The sequence below is a fragment of the Ranitomeya variabilis genome, chromosome 2 (genome assembly GCF_051348905.1).
Source record: "Ranitomeya variabilis isolate aRanVar5 chromosome 2, aRanVar5.hap1, whole genome shotgun sequence".
In the NCBI taxonomy this organism is placed as follows: domain Eukaryota; kingdom Metazoa; phylum Chordata; class Amphibia; order Anura; family Dendrobatidae; genus Ranitomeya; species Ranitomeya variabilis.
The window spans coordinates 357,591,885-357,610,670 of record NC_135233.1 but is presented as its reverse complement, the minus strand read 5'-3'; the positions used below and the strand labels follow the sequence as shown (position 1 = coordinate 357,610,670).

General features: G+C 57.4%; 1 protein-coding gene across 1 annotated transcript in view; it reads left to right on the top strand.

Annotated features, from left to right (window-relative positions):
* The window catches only part of LOC143805897 (cytochrome P450 2G1-like), a 93,147-nt gene that overhangs the window by 19,006 nt on the left and 55,355 nt on the right, over positions 1-18,786 (top strand). Inside the window, exons 2-4 of the mRNA XM_077285647.1 lie at positions 14,165-14,327; positions 17,838-17,987; positions 18,439-18,599. Of these exons, the coding sequence (XP_077141762.1) occupies positions 14,165-14,327; positions 17,838-17,987; positions 18,439-18,599 (474 nt within the window). The remainder of the gene's footprint in view (positions 1-14,164; positions 14,328-17,837; positions 17,988-18,438; positions 18,600-18,786) is intronic.

Here is an 18,786-nt window from a genome sequence, read left to right as displayed (position 1 = left end):
GTGGCCCGGGTCACTCTGGGTCCGATTTGGTGGGCCGGGTCACTCTGGGTCCGATTTGGTGGGCCGGGTCACTCTGGGTCCGATTTGGTGGCCCGGGTCACTCTGGGTCCGATTTGGTGGCCCGGGTCACTCTGGGTCCGATTTGGTGGCCCGGGACACTCTGGGTCCGATTTGGTGGCCCGGGACACTCTGGGTCCGATTTGGTGGCCCGGGTCACTCTGGTTCCGATTTGGTGGCCCGGGTCACTCTGGGTCCGATTTGGTGGCCCGGGTCACTCTGGGTCCGATTTGGTGGCCCGGGTCACTCTGGGTCCGATTTGGTGGCCCGGGTCACTCTGGGTCCGATTTGGTGGCCCGGGTCACTCTGGGTCCGATTTGGTGGCCCGGGTCACTCTGGGTCCGATTTGGTGGCCCGGGTCACTCTGGGTCCGATTTGACGGGCGGCGCCACTCTGGGTCCGATTTGACGGGCGGCGCCACTCTGGGTCCGACTTGGCGGGCGGCGCCACTCTGGGTCCGACTTGGCGGGCGGCGCCACTCTGGGTCCGATTTGGCGGGCGGCGCCACTCTGGGTCCGATTTGGCGGGCGGCGCCACTCTGGGTCCGATTTGGCGGGCGGCGCCACTCTGGGTCCGATTTGGCGGGCGGCGCCACTCTGGGTCCGATTTGGCGGGCGGCGCCACTCTGGGTCCGATTTGGCGGGCGGCGCCACTCTGGGTCCGATTTGGCGGGCGGCGCCACTCTGGGTCCGATTTGGCGGCCCGGGTCACTCTGGGTCCGATTTGGCGGCCCGGGTCACTCTGGGTCCGATTTGGTGGCCCGGGTCACTCTGGGTCCGATTTGGCGGGCGGCGCCACTCTGGGTCCGATTTGGCGGGCGGCGCCACTCTGGGTCCGATTTGGCGGGCGGCGCCTCTCTGGGTCCGATTTGGCGGGCGGCGCCACTCTGGGTCCGATTTGGCGGGCGGCGCCACTCTGGGTCCGATTTGGCGGGCGGCGCCACTCTGGGTCCGATTTGGCGGGCGGCGCCACTCTGGGTCCGATTTGGCGGGCGGCGCCACTCTGGGTCCGATTTGGTGGGCGGCGCCACTCTGGGTCCGATTTGGCGGGCGGCGCCACTCTGGGTCTGATTTGGCGGGCGGCGCCACTCTGGGTCCGACTTGGCGGGCGGCGCCACTCTGGGTCCGACTTGGCGGGCGGCGCCACTCTGGGTCCGACTTGGCGGGCGGCGCCACTCTGGGTCCGATTTGGCGGTCAGCGCCACTCTGGGTCCGATTTGGCGGGCGGCGCCACTCTGGGTCCGATTTGGCGGGCCGGGTCACTCTGGGTCCGATTTGGCGGGCCGGGTCACTCTGGGTCCGATTTGGCGGGCCGGGTCACTCTGGGTCCGATTTGGCGGGCCGGGTCACTCTGGGTCCGATTTGGCGGGCCGGGTCACTCTGGGTCCGATTTGGCGGGCCGGGTCACTCTGGGTCCGATTTGGCGGGCCGGGTCACTCTGGGTCCGATTTGGCGGGCCGGGTCACTCTGGGTCCGATTTGGCGGGCCGGGTCACTCTGGGTCCGATTTGGCGGGCGGCGCCACTCTGGGTCCGATTTGGCGGGCGGCGCCACTCTGGGTCCGATTTGGCGGGCCGCGCCACTCTGGGTCCGATTTGGCGGGCGGCGCCACTCTGCGTCCGATTTGGCGGCCCGGGTCACTCTGGGTCCGATTTGGCGGGCGGCGCCACTCTGGGTCCGATTTGGCGGGCGGCGCCACTCTGGGTCCGATTTGGCGGGCGGCGCCACTCTGGGTCCGATTTGGCGGGCGGCGCCACTCTGGGTCCGATTTGGTGGGCGGCGCCACTCTGGGTCCGATTTGGCGGGCGGCGCCACTCTGGGTCCGATTTGGCGGGCGGCGCCACTCTGGGTCCGATTTGGCGGGCTGGGTCCGATTTGGTGAGCGGGGCAATAATTATAATAAGACTATAGATAGTGCTTTGAAATTGTGCTGTGCTATCACTTTAAGAGCTGATATTATCTGCCAAAACTGTCCTGCTAGGCTAGGGTCATGTACAGTTTGCAGGCGTTGGCATAGTAACTGGGCCTGACTGAGCATATCAATGAGCTAATCAGCCAGGTGGCAGGTACATTTCAAATTGCCTCAGAAACCCGGCCATTATAACCTATGTGAAAATTTCCCTATTGAAAAGCATTACAATGAGGGGAAAAAACATTTTCAAACGCAAATTGCGCCAAAACTACAAATCCGATCGACACGAAAAATACTTAGCACACCTCTTGGGGACGCTGGCTTCGAAATGACACCTCACTGGAGTCTGTGAGTGAAGCGGTTCGGGCCGCATTACGTGCGGACTGAATAATAATAAGAATAAGAATAAGAAGAAGAAGTTATCCACGGTGGAATAACAGTATAGTGCTTTGTTCCAAAGCACTATAACAAGATGGGTATTTCCTGAAGGAACTACAGATAGTGCTTTGGAATGGTGCCCGGGCTGCCCCTGCAAGACTTTCACACTTGGGTGCCCCTCAGGCGCTGGTTTGGTAGTTGTAGCCCCTCAGGGTTGAGGCTTGGTGGGCCGGGTCACTCTGGGTCCGATTTGGTGGGCCGGGTCACTCTGGGTCCGATTTGGTGGGCCGGGTCACTCTGGGTCCCATTTGGTGGGCCGGGTCACTCTGGGTCCCATTTGGTGGGCCGGGTCACTTTGGGTCCCATTTGGTGGGCCGGGTCACTCTGGGTCCCATTTGGTGGGCCGGGTCACTCTGGGTCCCATTTGGTGGGCCGGGTCACTCTGGGTCCCATTTGATGGGCCGGGTCACTCTGGGTCCCATTTGGTGGGCCGGGTCACTCTGGGTCCCATTTGGTGGGCCGGGTCACTCTGGGTCCCATTTGGTGGCCCGGGTCACTCTGGGTCCCATTTGGTGGCCCGGGTCACTCTGGGCCCGATTTGGTCAGCCCGGGTCACTCTGGGCCCGATTTGGTCAACCCGGGTCACTCTGGGCCCGATTTGGTGGCCCGGGTCACTCTGGGCCCGATTTGGTGGCCCGGGTCACTCTGGGGCCGATTTGGTGGCCCGGGTCACTCTGGGTCCGATTTGGTGGCCCGGGTCACTCTGGGTCCGATTTGGTGGCCCGGGTCACTCTGGGTCCGATTTGGTGGCCCGGGTCACTCTGGGTCCGATTTGGTGGCCCGGGTCACTCTGGGTCCGATTTGGTGGCCCGGGTCACTCTGGGTCCGATTTGGTGGCCCGGGTCACTCTGGGTCCGATTTGGTGGCCCGGGTCACTCTGGGTCCGATTTGGTGGCCCGGGTCACTCTGGGTCCGATTTGGTGGCCCGGGTCACTCTGGGTCCGATTTGGTGGCCCGGGTCACTCTGGGTCCGATTTGGTGGCCCGGGTCACTCTGGGTCCGATTTGGTGGCCCGGGTCACTCTGGGTCCGATTTGGTGGCCCGGGTCACTCTGGGTCCGATTTGGTGGCCCGGGTCACTCTGGGTCCGATTTGGTGGCCCGGGTCACTCTGGGTCCGATTTGGTGGCCCGGGTCACTCTGGGTCCGATTTGGTGGCCCGGGTCACTCTGGGTCCGATTTGGTGGCCCGGGTCACTCTGGGTCCGATTTGACGGGCGCCGCCACTCTGGGTCCGACTTGACGGGCGGCGCCACTCTGGGTCCGACTTGGCGGGCGGCGCCACTCTGGGTCCGACTTGGCGGGCGGCGCCACTCTGGGTCCGACTTGGCGGGCGGTGCCACTCTGGGTCCGACTTGGCGGGCGGCGCCACTCTGGGTCCGACTTGGCGGGCGGCGCCACTCTGGGTCCGACTTGGCGGGCGGCGCCACTCTGGGTCCGACTTGGCGGGCGGCGCCACTCTGGGTCCGACTTGGCGGGCGGCGCCACTCTTGGTCCGATTTGGCGGGCCGGGTCACTCTGGGTCCGATTTGGCGGGCCGGGTCACTCTGGGTCCGATTTGGCGGGCCGAGTCACTCTGGGTCCGATTTGGCGGGCCGGGTCACTCTGGGTCCGATTTGGCGGGCCGGGTCACTCTGGGTCCGATTTGGCGGGCCGGGTCACTCTGGGTCCGATTTGGCGGGCCGGGTCACTCTGGGTCCGATTTGGCGGGCCGGGTCACTCTGGGTCCGATTTGGCGGGCCGCGCCACTCTGGGTCCGATTTGGCGGGCGGCGACACTCTGGGTCCGATTTGGCGGGCGGCGCCACTCTGGGTCCGATTTGGCGGGCGGCGCCACTCTGGGTCCGATTTGGCGGGCGGCGCCACTCTGGGTCCGATTTGGCGGCCCGGGTCACTCTGGGTCCGATTTGGCGGGCGGCGCCACTCTGGGTCCGATTTGGCGGGCGGCGCCACTCTGGGTCCGATTTGGCGGGCGGCGCCACTCTGGGTCCGATTTGGCGGGCGGCGCCACTCTGGGTCCGATTTGGCGGGCGGCGCCACTCTGGGTCCGATTTGGCGGGCGGCGCCACTCTGGGTCCGATTTGGCGGGCGGCGCCACTCTGGGTCCGATTTGGCGGCCCGGGTCACTCTGGGTCCGATTTGGCGGCCCGGGTCACTCTGGGTCCGATTTGGTGGCCCGGGTCACTCTGGGTCCGATTTGGCGGGCGGCGCCACTCTGGGTCCGATTTTGCGGGCGGCGCCACTCTGGGTCCGATTTGGCGGGCGGCGCCTCTCTGGGTCCGATTTGGCGGGCGGCGCAACTCTGGGTCCGATTTGGTGGGCGGCGCCACTCTGGGTCCGATTTGGCGGGCGGCGCCACTCTGGGTCCGATTTGGCGGGCGGCGCCACTCTGGGTCCGATTTGGCGGGCGGCGCCACTCTGGGTCCGATTTGGCGGGCGGCGCCACTCTGGGTCCGATTTGGCGGGCGGCGCCACTCTTGGTCTGATTTGGCGGGCGGCGCCACTCTGGGTCCGATTTGGCGGGCGGCGCCACTCTGGGTCCGATTTGGCGGGCGGCGCCACTCTGGGTCCGATTTGGCGGGCGGCGCCACTCTGGGTCCGATTTGGCGGGCGGCGCCACTCTGGGTCCGACTTGACGGGCGGCGCCACTCTGGGTCCGATTTGGCGGGCGGGGGCACTCTGGGTCCGATTTGGCAAGCGGGGGCACTCTGGTCCGATTTGGTGGGCTGGGTCCGATTTGGTGAGCGGGGCAATAATGATAAGACTACAGATAGTGCTTTGTAATTGTGCTGTACTGTCACTTTAAGAGCTGATATTATCTGACAAAACTTGTGACCTGGTGGGCTGATGTAGAGTTTATAGGCGTTGGCATAGTAACTGGGTCTCACTGCGCATATCAATGAGGTAATCAGCCAGGTGGCAGTTATTTTTAGAAATTGCCTCAGAAATCAGGCCCATTATAAACGTATTGGAAAATTTCCCTATTGAAATGCATTGAGACACTTTTTTCAAACGCAAATTGCGCCAAAACTACAAATCCGATCGACACGAAAAATACTTAGCACACCTCTCAGGAACGCTGGCTTCGAAATGACATCTCACTGGAGTCTGTGAGTTTAGCGGTTCGGGCCGCATTACGTGCGGACTGAATAATAATAATAAGAACTAGATGGGTATTTCCTGAAGGAACTACAGATAGTGCTTTGGAATGGTGCCCGGGCTGCCCCTGCAAGACTTTCACACTTGGGTGCCCCTCAGGCGGTCCGATTTGGTGGGTTGGGTCAATCTGGGTCTGATTTTGTGGGCGGGGTAAATCTAGGTCCGATTCGGTGGGCGGGGTCACTTTTGGTCCGATTCTGTGGGCGCGGCCACTCTGGGTCCGATTCGGTGGGCGGAGCCACTCTGGGTCCGATTTGGTGGGCGGGGCACCTTAGGGACCAATTTGGTGGGTGGGGTCACTCGGTCCGATTTGGTGGGCTGGGCACCTCAGGGTCTGATTTGGTGGGCTGGGCACCTCAGGGTCCGATTTGGTGGGTGGGGTCACTCTGGGTCCGATTTGGTGGGCGGGGTCACTCTGGGCCCGATTTGGTGGAAGGGGTCACTCTGGGTCCGATTTGGTGGAAGGGGTCACTCTGGGTCTGATTTGGTGGAAGGGGTCACTCTGGGTCCGATTTGGTGGGCGGAGCCACTCTGGGTCCGATTTGGTGGGCGGGGTCACTCTGGGTCTGATTTAGGGGGCGGGGTCACTCTGGGTCCGATTTGGTGGGCCGGGCCCCTCGGGGTCCGATTTGGTGGGCCGGGCCCCTCGGGGTCCGATTTGGTGAGCGGGGTAATCTACTATCTAATTATCTAAGGGCACTTCCGTCTTTCTGTCTCACAACACCGCTACGTCATCATCTCGTGAGACCGCAATGCACTCTTGGGACCGGAGCGCGCAACAAGCATCGGGTACCGGCCACTCCAGGTGCAACAAGCATCGTGTACCGGCCGCTCTAGGAGGTCCAACAACCATCAGATACCGGCCGCTCCAGGAGGTGAGTATGTAACTTTTTTATTTTAATTCTTTTTTTTTTTAACAGGGATATGCAGTATACTATGTGACTGGACAATATACTACGTGACTGGGCAGTATAACTACGTGGCTCTGCGCTGTATACTGCGTGGCTCTGTGCTGTATACTGCGTGGCTCTGCGCTGTATACTACGCGGCTCTGCGCTGTATACTACGCGGCTCTGCGCTGTATACTGCGTGGCTCTGCGCTGTGTACTGCGCGGCTCTGCGCTGTGTACTGCACGGCTCTGCGCTGTGTACTGCGCAGCTCTGCACTGTGTACTGCGCGTTCTGCGCTGTATACTGCGCAGCTCTGCGCAGCTCTGCGCTTTGTACTGCGCGGCTCTGCGCTATATACTGCGTGGCTCTTCGCTGTATACTACGCGGCTCTGCGCTGTGTACTGCGCGGCTCTGCGCTGTGTACTGCGCGTGTCCGTGCTGTGTACTGCGCGTGTCTGCGCTGTATACTGCGGGGCTCTGCACTGTATACTGCGGGGCTCTGCGCTGTATACTACGCGGCTCAGCGCTGTATACTGCGCGGCTCTGCGCTGCATACTGCGTGGCTCTACGCTGCGTACTGCGCGGCTCTGCGCTGTATACTGGGTGGCTCTGCGCTGTGTACTGCGCGGCTCTGTGCTGTGTACTGTGCGGCTCTGCACTGTGTACTGCGCGGCTCTGCGCTGTGTACTGCGCGGCTCTGCGCTGTGTACTGCGCGGCTCTGCGCTTTATACTGTGCGGCTCTGCGCTCTGTACTGCGCGGCTCTGCGCTGTGTACTGCGCGGCTCTGCGCTGTATACTGCGCGGCTCTGCGCTGTGTACTGCGCGGCTCTGCGCTGTGTACTGCGCGGCTCTGCGCTGTGTACTGCTCGGCTCTGCGCTGTGTACTGCGCGGCTCTGCGCTGTGTACTGCACGGCTCTGCGCGGTATACTGCGCGGCTCTGCGCTTTATACTGTGCGGCTCTGCGCTCTGTACTGCACGGCTCTGCGCTGTCTACTGCGCGGCTCTGCACTGTGTACTGCTCGGCTCTGCGCTGTGTACTGCGCGGCTCTCCGCTTTATACTGCGCAGCTCTGCGCTTTATACTGTGCGGCTTTGCGCTGTGTACTGCATGGCTCTGCGCTGTGTACTGCGCGGCTCTGCGCTGTGTACTGCACGGCTCTGCGCTGTGTACTGCACGGCTCTGCGCTTTATACTGCGCGGCTCTGCGCTGTGTACTGCACGGCTCTGCGCTGTGTACTGCGCGGCTCTGCGCTGTTTACTGCACGGCTCTGCGCTTTATACTGCGCGGCTCTGCGCTGTGTACTGCACGGCTCTGCGCTGTGTACTGCGCGGCTCTGCGCTTTATACTGCGCGGCTCTGCGCTGTGTACTGCACGGCTCTGCGCTGTGTACTGCGCGGCTCTGCGCTGTGTACTGCACGGCTCTGCGCTTTAAACTGCGCGGCTCTGCGCTGTGTACTGCACGGCTCTGCGCTGTGTACTGCGCGGCTCTGCGCTGTGTACTGCGCGGCTCTGCGCTGTGTACTGCACGGCTCTGTGCTTTATACTGCGCGGCTCTGCGCTGTGTACTGCACGGCTCTGCGCTGTGTACTGCGCGGCTCTGCGCTGTGTACTGCACGGCTCTGCGCTTTATACTGTGCGGCTCTGCGCTCTGTACTGCACGGCTCTGCGCTGTCTACTGCGCGGCTCTGCACTGTGTACTGCTCGGCTCTGCGCTGTGTACTGCGCGGCTCTCCGCTTTATACTGCGCAGCTCTGCGCTTTATACTGTGCGGCTTTGCGCTGTGTACTGCATGGCTCTGCGCTGTGTACTGCGCGGCTCTGCGCTGTGTACTGCACGGCTCTGCGCTGTGTACTGCACGGCTCTGCGCTTTATACTGCGCGGCTCTGCGCTGTGTACTGCACGGCTCTGCGCTGTGTACTGCGCGGCTCTGCGCTGTTTACTGCACGGCTCTGCGCTTTATACTGCGCGGCTCTGCGCTGTGTACTGCACGGCTCTGCGCTGTGTACTGCGCGGCTCTGCGCTTTATACTGCGCGGCTCTGCGCTGTGTACTGCACGGCTCTGCGCTGTGTACTGCACGGCTCTGCGCTTTAAACTGCGCGGCTCTGCGCTGTGTACTGCACGGCTCTGCGCTGTGTACTGCGCGGCTCTGCGCTGTGTACTGCGCGGCTCTGCGCTTTATACTGCGCGGCTCTGCGCTGTGTACTGCGCGGCTCTGCGCTGTGTACTGCGCGGCTCTGCGCTGTGTACTGCACGGCTCTGTGCTTTATACTGCGCGGCTCTGCGCTGTGTACTGCACGGCTCTGCGCTGTGTACTGCGCGGCTCTGCGCTGTGTACTGCACGGCTCTGCGCTTTATACTGCGCGGCTCTGCGCTGTGTACTGCACGGCTCTGCGCTGTGTACTGCGCGGCTCTGCGCTGTGTACTGCGCGGCTCTGCGCTTTATACTGCGCGGCTCTGCGCTGTGTACTGCGCGGCTCTGCGCTGTGTACTGCGCGGCTCTGCGCTGTGTACTGCGCGGCTCTGCGCTGTGTACTGCACGGCTCTGCACTGTATACTGCGTGGCTGTGCAATATACTACGTGGACATGCATATTCTAGAATACCCGATGAGTTAGAATCGGGCCACAGTCTAATAATCATAAGACTAAGGATAGTGGTTTGGAATTGTGCTGTACTGTCACTTTAAGAGCTGATATTATCTGACAAAACTTGTGACCTGGTGAGCTGATGTAGATTTCATAGGAGTTGGCATAGTAACTGTGTCTGACTGCGCATATCATTGAGCTAATCAGCCAGGTGGCTGTTATTTTTAGAAATTGCCTCAGAAACCAGCCCATTATAAACGTATAGGAAAATTTCTCCATTGAAATGCATTGAAAGACTTTTTTCAAACACAAATTGCGCAAAAACTACAAATCCGATCGACACGAAAAATACTTAGCACACCTCTCAGGAACGCTGGCTTCGAAATGACACCTCACTGGAGTCTGTGAGTTTAGCGGTTCGGGCCGCATTACGTGCGGACTGAATAATAAGAATAAGAAGAAGTTTACCACGGTGGAATAACAGTATAGTGCTTTGTTCCAAAGCACTATAATAAGAAGTTTACCACGGTGGAATAACAGTATAGTGCTTTGTTCCAAAGCACTATAATAATAAGAATAAGAAGAAGTTATCCACGATGGAATAACAGTATAGTGCTTTGTTCCAAAGCACTATAACAATAGTTTAACTAGATGGGTATTTCCTGAAGGAACTACAGATAGTGCTTTGGAATGGTGCCCGGGCTGCCCCTGCAAGACTTTCACACTTGGGTGCCCCTCAGGCGGTCCGATTTGGTGGGTTGGGTCAATCTGGGTCTGATTTTGTGGGCGGGGTAAATCTAGGTCCGATTCGGTGGGCGGGGTCACTTTTGGTCCGATTCTGTGGGCGCGGCCACTCTGGGTCCGATTCGGTGGGCGGGGCACCTTAGGGACCAATTTGGTGGGTGGGGTCACTCGGTCCGATTTGGTGGGCTGGGCACCTCAGGGTCTCATTTGGTGGGCTGGGCACCTCAGGGTCCGATTTGGTGGGTGGGGTCACTCTGGGTCCGATTTGGTGGAAGGGGTCACTCTGGGTCTGATTTGGTGGAAGGGGTCACTCTGGGTTCGATTTGGTGGGCGGAGCCACTCTGGGTCCGATTTGGTGGGCGGGGTCACTCTGGGTCCGATTTGGTGGGCGGGGTCACTCTGGGTCCGATTTGGTGAGCCGGGCCCCTCGGGGTCCGATTTGGTGAGCGGGGTAATCTACTATATAATTGTCTAAGGGCACTTCCGTCTTTCTGTCTCACAACACCGCTACGTCATCATCTCATGAGACCGCAATGCACTCTTGGGACCGGAGCGCGCAACAAGCATTGGGTACCGGCCACTCCAGGTGCAACAAGCATCGTGTACCGGCCGCTCTAGGAGGTGCAACAACCATCAGATACCGGCCGCTCCAGGAGGTGAGTATGTAACTTTTTTATTTTAATTCTTTTTTTTTTTTTTAACAGGGATATGCAGTATACTATGTGACTGGACAATATACTACGTGACTGGGCAGTATAACTACGTGGCTCTGCGCTGTATACTGCGTGGCTCTGCGCTGTATACTGCGTGGCTCTGCGCTGTATACTACGCGGCTCTGCGCTGTATACTACGCGGCTCTGCGCTGTATACTGCGCGGCTCTGCGCTTTGTACTGCGCGGCTCTGCGCTATATACTGCGTGGCTCTTCGCTGTATACTACGCGGCTCTGCGCTGTGTACTGCGCGGCTCTGCGCTGTGTACTGCGCGTGTCCGTGCTGTGTACTGCGTGTGTCTGCGCTGTATACTGCGCGGCTCTGCGCTGTGTACTGCGCGGCTCTGCACTGTGTACTGCACGGCTCTGCGCTGTATACTGCGGGGCTCTGCACTGTATACTGCGGGGCTCTGCGCTGTATACTACGCGGCTCTGCGCTGTATACTGCGCGGCTCTGCGCTGTATACTGCGTGGCTCTACGCTGTGTACTGCGCGGCTCTGCGCTGTATACTGCGCGGCTCTGCGCTGTATACTGGGCGCCTCTGCGCTGTGTACTGCGCGGCTCTGCGCTGTATACTGCTCGGCTCTGCGCTGTATACTGCGCGGCTCTGCGCTGTGTACGGCGCGGCTCTGCGCTGTGTACTGCGCGGCTCTGCGCTGTGTACTGCGCGGCTCTGCGCTGTGTACTGCGCGGCTCTGCGCTGTGTACTGCGCGGATCTGCGCTGTGTACTGCGCGGCTCTGCGCTGTGTACTGCGCGGCTCTGCGCTTTACACTGCGCGGCTCTGCGCTTTATACTGCGTGGCTCTGCGCTGTGTACTGCGCGGCTCTGCGCTGTGCACTGCACGGCTCTGCGCGGTATACTGCGCGGCTCTGCGCTCTGTACTGCGCGGCTCTGCGCTGTGTACTGCGCGGCTCTGCGCTGTATACTGCGCGGCTCTGCGCTGTGTACTGCGCGGCTCTGCGCTGTGTACTGCGCGGCTCTGCGCTGTGTACTGCGCGGCTCTCCGCTTTATACTGCGCGGCTCTGCGCTGTGTACTGCGCGGCTCTGCGCTGTGTACTGCGCGGCTCTGCGCTTTATACTGCGCGGCTCTGCGCTTTGTACTGCGCGGCTCTGCGCTGTGTACTGCGCGGCTCTGCGCTGTGTACTGCGCGGCTCTGCGCTGTGTACTGCGCGGCTCTGCGCTGTGTACTGCGCGGCTCTGCGCTGTATACTGCGCGGCTCTGCGCTGTGTACTGCGCGGCTCTGCGCTGTGTACTGCGCGGCTCTGCGCTGTGTACTGCGCGGCTCTGCGCTTTATACTGCGCGACTCTGCGCTTTGTACTGCGCGGCTCTGCGCTGTGTACTGCGCGGCTCTGCGCTGTGTACTGCGCGGCTCTGCGCTGTGTACTGCGCGGCTCTGCGCTGTGTACTGCGCGGCTCTGCGCTGTATACTGCGCGGCTCTGCGCTGTGTACTGCGCGGCTCTGCGCTGTGTACTGCGCGGCTCTGCGCTGTGTACTGCGCGGCTCTGCGCTTTATACTGCGCGGCTCTGCGCTTTATACTGCGCGACTCTGCGCTTTGTACTGCGCGGCTCTGCGCTGTGTACTGCGCGGCTCTGCGCTGTGTACTGCGCGGCTCTGCGCTGTGTACTGCGCGGCTCTGCGCTGTGTACTGCGCGGCTCTGCGCTGTGTACTGCGCGGCTCTGCGCTTTGTACTGCGCGACTCTGCGCTTTGTACTGCGCGGCTCTGCGCTGTGTACTGCGCGGCTCTGCGCTGTGTACTGCGCGGCTCTGCGCTGTGTACTGCGCGGCTCTGCGCTTTATACTGCGCGACTCTGCGCTTTGTACTGCGCGGCTCTGCGCTGTGTACTGCGCGGCTCTGCGCTGTGTACTGCGCGGCTCTGCGCTGTGTACTGCGCGGCTCTGCGCTGTGTACTGCGCGGCTCTGCACTGTATACTGCGTGGCTCTGTGCTGTGTACTGCGCGGCTCTGCGCTGTGTACTGCGCGGCTCTGCGCTGTGTACTGCGCGGCTCTGCGCTTTATACTGCGCGACTCTGCGCTTTGTACTGCGCGGCTCTGCGCTGTGTACTGCGCGGCTCTGCGCTGTGTACTGCGCGGCTCTGCGCTGTGTACTGCGCGGCTCTGCGCTTTATACTGCGCGACTCTGCGCTGTGTACTGCGCGGCTCTGCGCTGTGTACTGCGCGGCTCTGCGCTGTGTACTGCGCGGCTCTGCGCTGTGTACTGCGCGGCTCTGAGCTGTGTACTGCGCGGCTCTGCGCTGTGTACTGCGCGGCTCTGCGCTGTGTACTGCGCGGCTCTGCGCTGTGTACTGCGCGGCTCTGCGCTGTGTACTGCACGGCTCTGCACTGTATACTGCGTGGCTGTGCAATATACTTCGTGGACATACATATTCTAGAATACCCGATGAGTTAGAATCGGGCCACAGTCTAATAATCATAAGACTAAGGATAGTGGTTTGGAATTGTGCTGTACTGTCACTTTAAGAGCTGATATTATCTGACAAAACTTGTGACCTGGTGAGCTGATGTAGACTTCATAGGCGTTGGCATAGTAACTGTGTCTGACTGCGCATATCAATGAGCTAATCAGCCAGGTGGCAGTTATTTTTAGAAATTGCCTCAGAAACCAGCCCATTATAAACGTATGGGACAATTTCCCTATTGAAACGCATTGAAAGACTTTTTTCAAACACAAATTGCGCAAAAACTACAAATCCGATCGGCACGAAAAATACTTAGCACACCTCTCAGGAACGCTGGCTTCGAAATGACACCTCACTGGAGTCTGTGAGTTTAGCGGTTCGGGCCGCATTACGTGCGGACTGAATAATAAGAATAAGAAGAAGTTTACCACGGTGGAATAACAGTATAGTGCTTTGTTCCAAAGCACTATAATTAATGTCAAATTAAAGAGTTATCTACTTTAGATAATTTGATTTTCTTAGTAAGATTCGACAAAATAATCTGATTACAAAGTGTCCCCACTATTAGAATATTCATCAATCAGCTATGATCTATAAATATACCAAACAAGTGTTTACTGTGCTTACAACTCCTCCGCAGGAAAAATGAAGTATTACTTTTTTTATATACGGTAATACATGGAAATGTGTCCTCCAGAGAGATGCTCTTTGTACCAAGCTACTCTGCTCTCTGATAATATATGGGAGTCCTGAAATAAGGCCAAAACCATTAACTTAAAAATGTTTTGCTTCATACACCTTTAATAAGCGATCAATTTTTTTTTTCCTAAAACTTTTGGATAGCCATAGTGTTCTTGATTAGTGATGAGCGAATATACTCGTTACTCGAGATTTCCCGAGCACGCTCGGGGGTCCTCTGAGTATTTTTTAGTGCTCGGAGTTTTAGTTTTTCTTGCCGCAGCTGAATGATTTACATCTGTTAGCCAGCTTGATTACATGTGGGGATTCCCTAGCAACCAGGCAACCCCCACATGTACTTATGCTGGTTAACAGATGTAAATCATTCAGCTGCGGCAAGAAAAACTAAATCTCCCAGCACTAAAAAATACTCGGAGGACCCTCGAGCGTGCTCGAGAAATCTCGAGTATATTCGCTCATCACTATTCTTGATCATATCTGTAACATGCTAGTGCAGCAGCTTAAGTGCTACATGCTCCAAGTTTTAAGTTTTATATCTCTTTAGCTGAGTGAGACGTATGGACCTGTCTACACCATCTACTTTGCAAATGTTCGAACCATAGTACTGATTGGGTATGATGCCGTGAAGGAAGCATTGGTGGACTGTAGTGACGCATTTAGTGATAGGGGACACACAGGAGCAGGAGAATTTTTCACTAAGGATTTTGGTAAGTTGCTTAAGTAAAGTAATATAATGGCAATAATAGAATTTCAATGTGAACTAGATGGGTATTTCCTGAAGGAACTACAGATAGTGCTTTGGAATGGTGCCCGGGCTGCCCCTGCAAGACTTTCACACTTGGGTGCCCCTCAGGCGGTCCGATTTGGTGGGTTGGGTCAATCTGGGTCTGATTTTGTGGGCGGGGTAAATCTAGGTCCGATTCGGTGGGCGGGGTCACTTTTGGTCCGATTCTGTGGGCGCGGCCACTCTGGGTCCGATTCGGTGGGCGGAGCCACTCTGGGTCCGATTTGGTGGGCGGGGCACCTTAGGGACCAATTTGGTGGGTGGGGTCACTCGGTCCGATTTGGTGGGCTGGGCACCTCAGGGTCTGATTTGGTGGGCTGGGCACCTCAGGGTCCGATTTGGTGGGTGGGGTCACTCTGGGTCCGATTTGGTGGGCGGGGTCACTCTGGGCCCGATTTGGTGGAAGGGGTCACTCTGGGTCAGATTTGGTGGAAGGGGTCACTCTGGGTCTGATTTGGTGGAAGGGGTCACTCTGGGTCCGATTTGGTGGGCGGAGCCACTCTGGGTCCGATTTGGTGGGCGGGGTCACTCTGGGTCTGATTTAGGGGGCGGGGTCACTCTGGGTCCGATTTGGTGGGCCGGGCCCCTCGGGGTCCGATTTGGTGGGCCGGGCCTCTCGGGTTCCGAATTGGTGAGCGGGGTAATCTACTATCTAATTATCTAAGGGCACTTCCGTCTTTCTGTCTCACAACACCGCTACGTCATCATCTCGTGAGACCGCAATGCACTCTTGGGACCGGAGCGCGCAACAAGCATCGGGTACCGGCCACTCCAGGTGCAACAAGCATCGTGTACCGGCCGCTCTAGGAGGTGCAACAACCATCAGATACCGGCCGCTCCAGGAGGTGAGTATGTAACTTTTTTATTTTAATTCTTTTTTTTTTTAACAGGGATATGCAGTATACTATGTGACTGGACAATATACTACGTGACTGGGCAGTATAACTACGTGGCTCTGCGCTGTATACTGCGTGGCTCTGTGCTGTATACTGCGTGGCTCTGCGCTGTATACTACGCGCCTCTGCGCTGTATACTACGCGGCTCTGCGCTGTATACTGCGTGGCTCTGCGCTGTGTACTGCGCGGCTCTGCGCTGTGTACTGCACGGCTCTGCGCTGTGTACTGCACGGCTCTGCGCTGTGTACTGCGCGGCTCTGCGCTGTGTACTGCACGGCTCTGCGCTTTAAACTGCGCGGCTCTGCGCTGTGTACTGCACGGCTCTGCGCTGTGTACTGCACGGCTCTGCGCTGTGTACTGCGCGGCTCTGCGCTGTGTACTGCGCGGCTCTGCGCTTTATACTGCGCGGCTCTGCGCTGTGTACTGCGCGGCTCTGCGCTGTGTACTGCACGGCTCTGCGCTTTATACTGCGGGGCTCTGCACTGTATACTGCGGGGCTCTGCGCTGTATACTACGCGGCTCAGCGCTGTATACTGCGCGGCTCTGCGCTGCATACTGCGTGGCTCTACGCTGCGTACTGCGCGGCTCTGCGCTGTATACTGGGTGGCTCTGCGCTGTGTACTGCGCGGCTCTGTGCTGTGTACTGTGCGGCTCTGCACTGTGTACTGCACGGCTCTGCGCTGTGTACTGCGCGGCTCTGCGCTGTGTACTGCGCGGCTCTGCGCTTTATACTGTGCGGCTCTGCGCTCTGTACTGCGCGGCTCTGCGCTGTGTACTGCGCAGCTCTGCGCTGTATACTGCGCGGCTCTGCGCTGTGTACTGCGCGGCTCTGCGCTGTGTACTGCGCGGCTCTGCGCTGTGTACTGCACGGCTCTGCGCTGTGTACTGCGCGGCTCTGCGCTGTGTACTGCACGGCTCTGCGCGGTATACTGCGCGGCTCTGCGCTTTATACTGTGCGGCTCTGCGCTCTGTACTGCACGGCTCTGCGCTGTCTACTGCGCGGCTCTGCGCTGTGTACTGCTCGGCTCTGCGCTGTGTACTGCGCGGCTCTCCGCTTTATACTGCGCGGCTCTGCGCTTTATACTGCGCGGCTTTGCGCTGTGTACTGCATGGCTCTGCGCTGTGTACTGCGCGGCTCTGCGCTGTGTACTGCACGGCTCTGCGCTGTGTACTGCACGGCTCTGCGCTGTGTACTGCGCGGCTCTGCGCTGTGTACTGCACGGCTCTGCGCTTTAAACTGCGCGGCTCTGCGCTGTGTACTGCACGGCTCTGCGCTGTGTACTGCACGGCTCTGCGCTGTGTACTGCGCGGCTCTGCGCTGTGTACTGCGCGGCTCTGCGCTTTATACTGCGCGGCTCTGCGCTGTGTACTGCGCGGCTCTGCGCTGTGTACTGCACGGCTCTGCGCTTTATACTGCGCGGCTCTGCGCTGTGTACTGCACGGCTCTGCGCTGTGTACTGCGCGGCTCTGCGCTGTGTACTGCACGGCTCTGCGCTTTATACTGCGCGGCTCTGCGCTGTGTACTGCACGGCTCTGCGCTGTGTACTGCGCGGCTCTGCGCTGTGTACTGCGCGGCTCTGCGCTTTATACTGCGCGGCTCTGCGCTGTGTACTGTGCGGCTCTGCGCTGTGTACTGCGCGGCTCTGCGCTGTGTACTGCGCGGCTCTGCACTGTATACTGCGTGGCTGTGCAATATACTACGTGGACATGCATATTCTAGAATACCCGATGAGTTAGAATCGGGCCACAGTCTAATAATCATAAGACTACGGATAGTGGTTTGGAATTGTGCTGTACTGTCACTTTAAGAGCTGATATTATCTGACAAAACTTGTGACCTGGTGAGCTGATGTAGATTTCATAGGAGTTGGCATAGTAACTGTGTCTGACTGCGCATATCAATGAGCTAATCAGCCAGGTGGCAGTTATTTTTAGAAATTGCCTCAGAAACCAGCCCATTATAAACGTATAGGAAAATTTCTCCATTGAAACGCATTGAAAGACTTTTTTCAAACACAAATTGCGCAAAAACTACAAATCCGATCGACACGAAAAATACTTAGCACACCTCTCAGGAACGCTGGCTTCGAAATGACACCTCACTGGAGTCTGTGAGTTTAGCGGTTCGGGCCGCATTACGTGCGGACTGAATAATAAGAATAAGAAGAAGTTTACCACGGTGGAATAACAGTATAGTGCTTTGTTCCAAAGCACTATAATTATTCTATAATGCTACATACAGAACATACAATTATGAGATAATCTATTATAATTCAATGTTGGGGGTTTATTTTATTAAATATGGTGCATCTTGCTGTTGCTGATCTGACAGTTGTCTGGGGCTTGAAAGTAATGTCAAAGTTTTCTTATCAGTAGGACATCTTGAAAAATGGAGATGTAAAACCAACTAAAAAGACCTTTTTAACGCTAGCAGTTCTAGTTACTATACGAGTGGCCACAATAGACAACAAAGACTTAGTAGACAAAATTGTACAATCTAGATTTGAAGATATTTAATAAGACACTTGATCTTATAGGGGTAATTTCAAGCAGTGGAGAAAGATGGAAAGTACTTCGTCGATTTTCCTTGACAACTTTGAGAAATTTTGGAATGGGAAAGAGAAGCATCGAAGAAAGAATTCAAGAAGAAGCCCGATGTCTCACCGAGAAATTTATGAACGATAAAGGTTGATGGAGAGTAACTCTTTCAGTATTGAGAGCGTATCTAAAAATTATGGACAGCCAGAAAGTTATGTGCATATGGGTAAACCATTTGTAAACAATTTTTTTGACAAAGAGTTGAAAAAAGTCTCTTATTTGTAAGGACTGCCCTGGAACTTCTTAGTGGTTGGCAACATTGCCCAACCATAAATGTGCATGCTTAGACTATCAAAACAAAGGACAAGTCATGTTGAAATTCAACATTACCAATCCTTTTTTTTTCTCTGTTGTCTACAATTACGAGACTTTTTAAATATCCACATTTATATTAGATCAGTGGTTGATCCCATAAAGTTGATGGATCGAGCCAACATTAACATGCGCTTGTCATATTCAACAGATGACAGAGTGGCAATCCTCCTTTACCATTTTCCTAATATAAAGTATGTATGGTATGGTCTTTATATTTTCTTACAGGTTCACCAATCAACCCGATACATATACTGCGACTCACTGTTTCCAATGTCATTTGCTCTGTTGTGTTTGGAGAAAGATTTGACTATGAAGACCAAAAATTCTTGACCCTTTTGTCACATATTAATGACATTTCCAAGCTGTTCAACAGCCGTTTCGGACAGGTATAAAGTTAAATATTTCAACCTACAAACAAACCAAATGTTGTTCAGTAATGCAGTCATACTTCCTTCTGTCTGACCCCAACATTTGGTACCCTAACAAAAAATAGGGGGTAGATAATAGGGGCTATGACTGCAGAATTAGATGAGTCAGGATTTGCTTGTAGTCTGAAATCATGGAGACATGTCT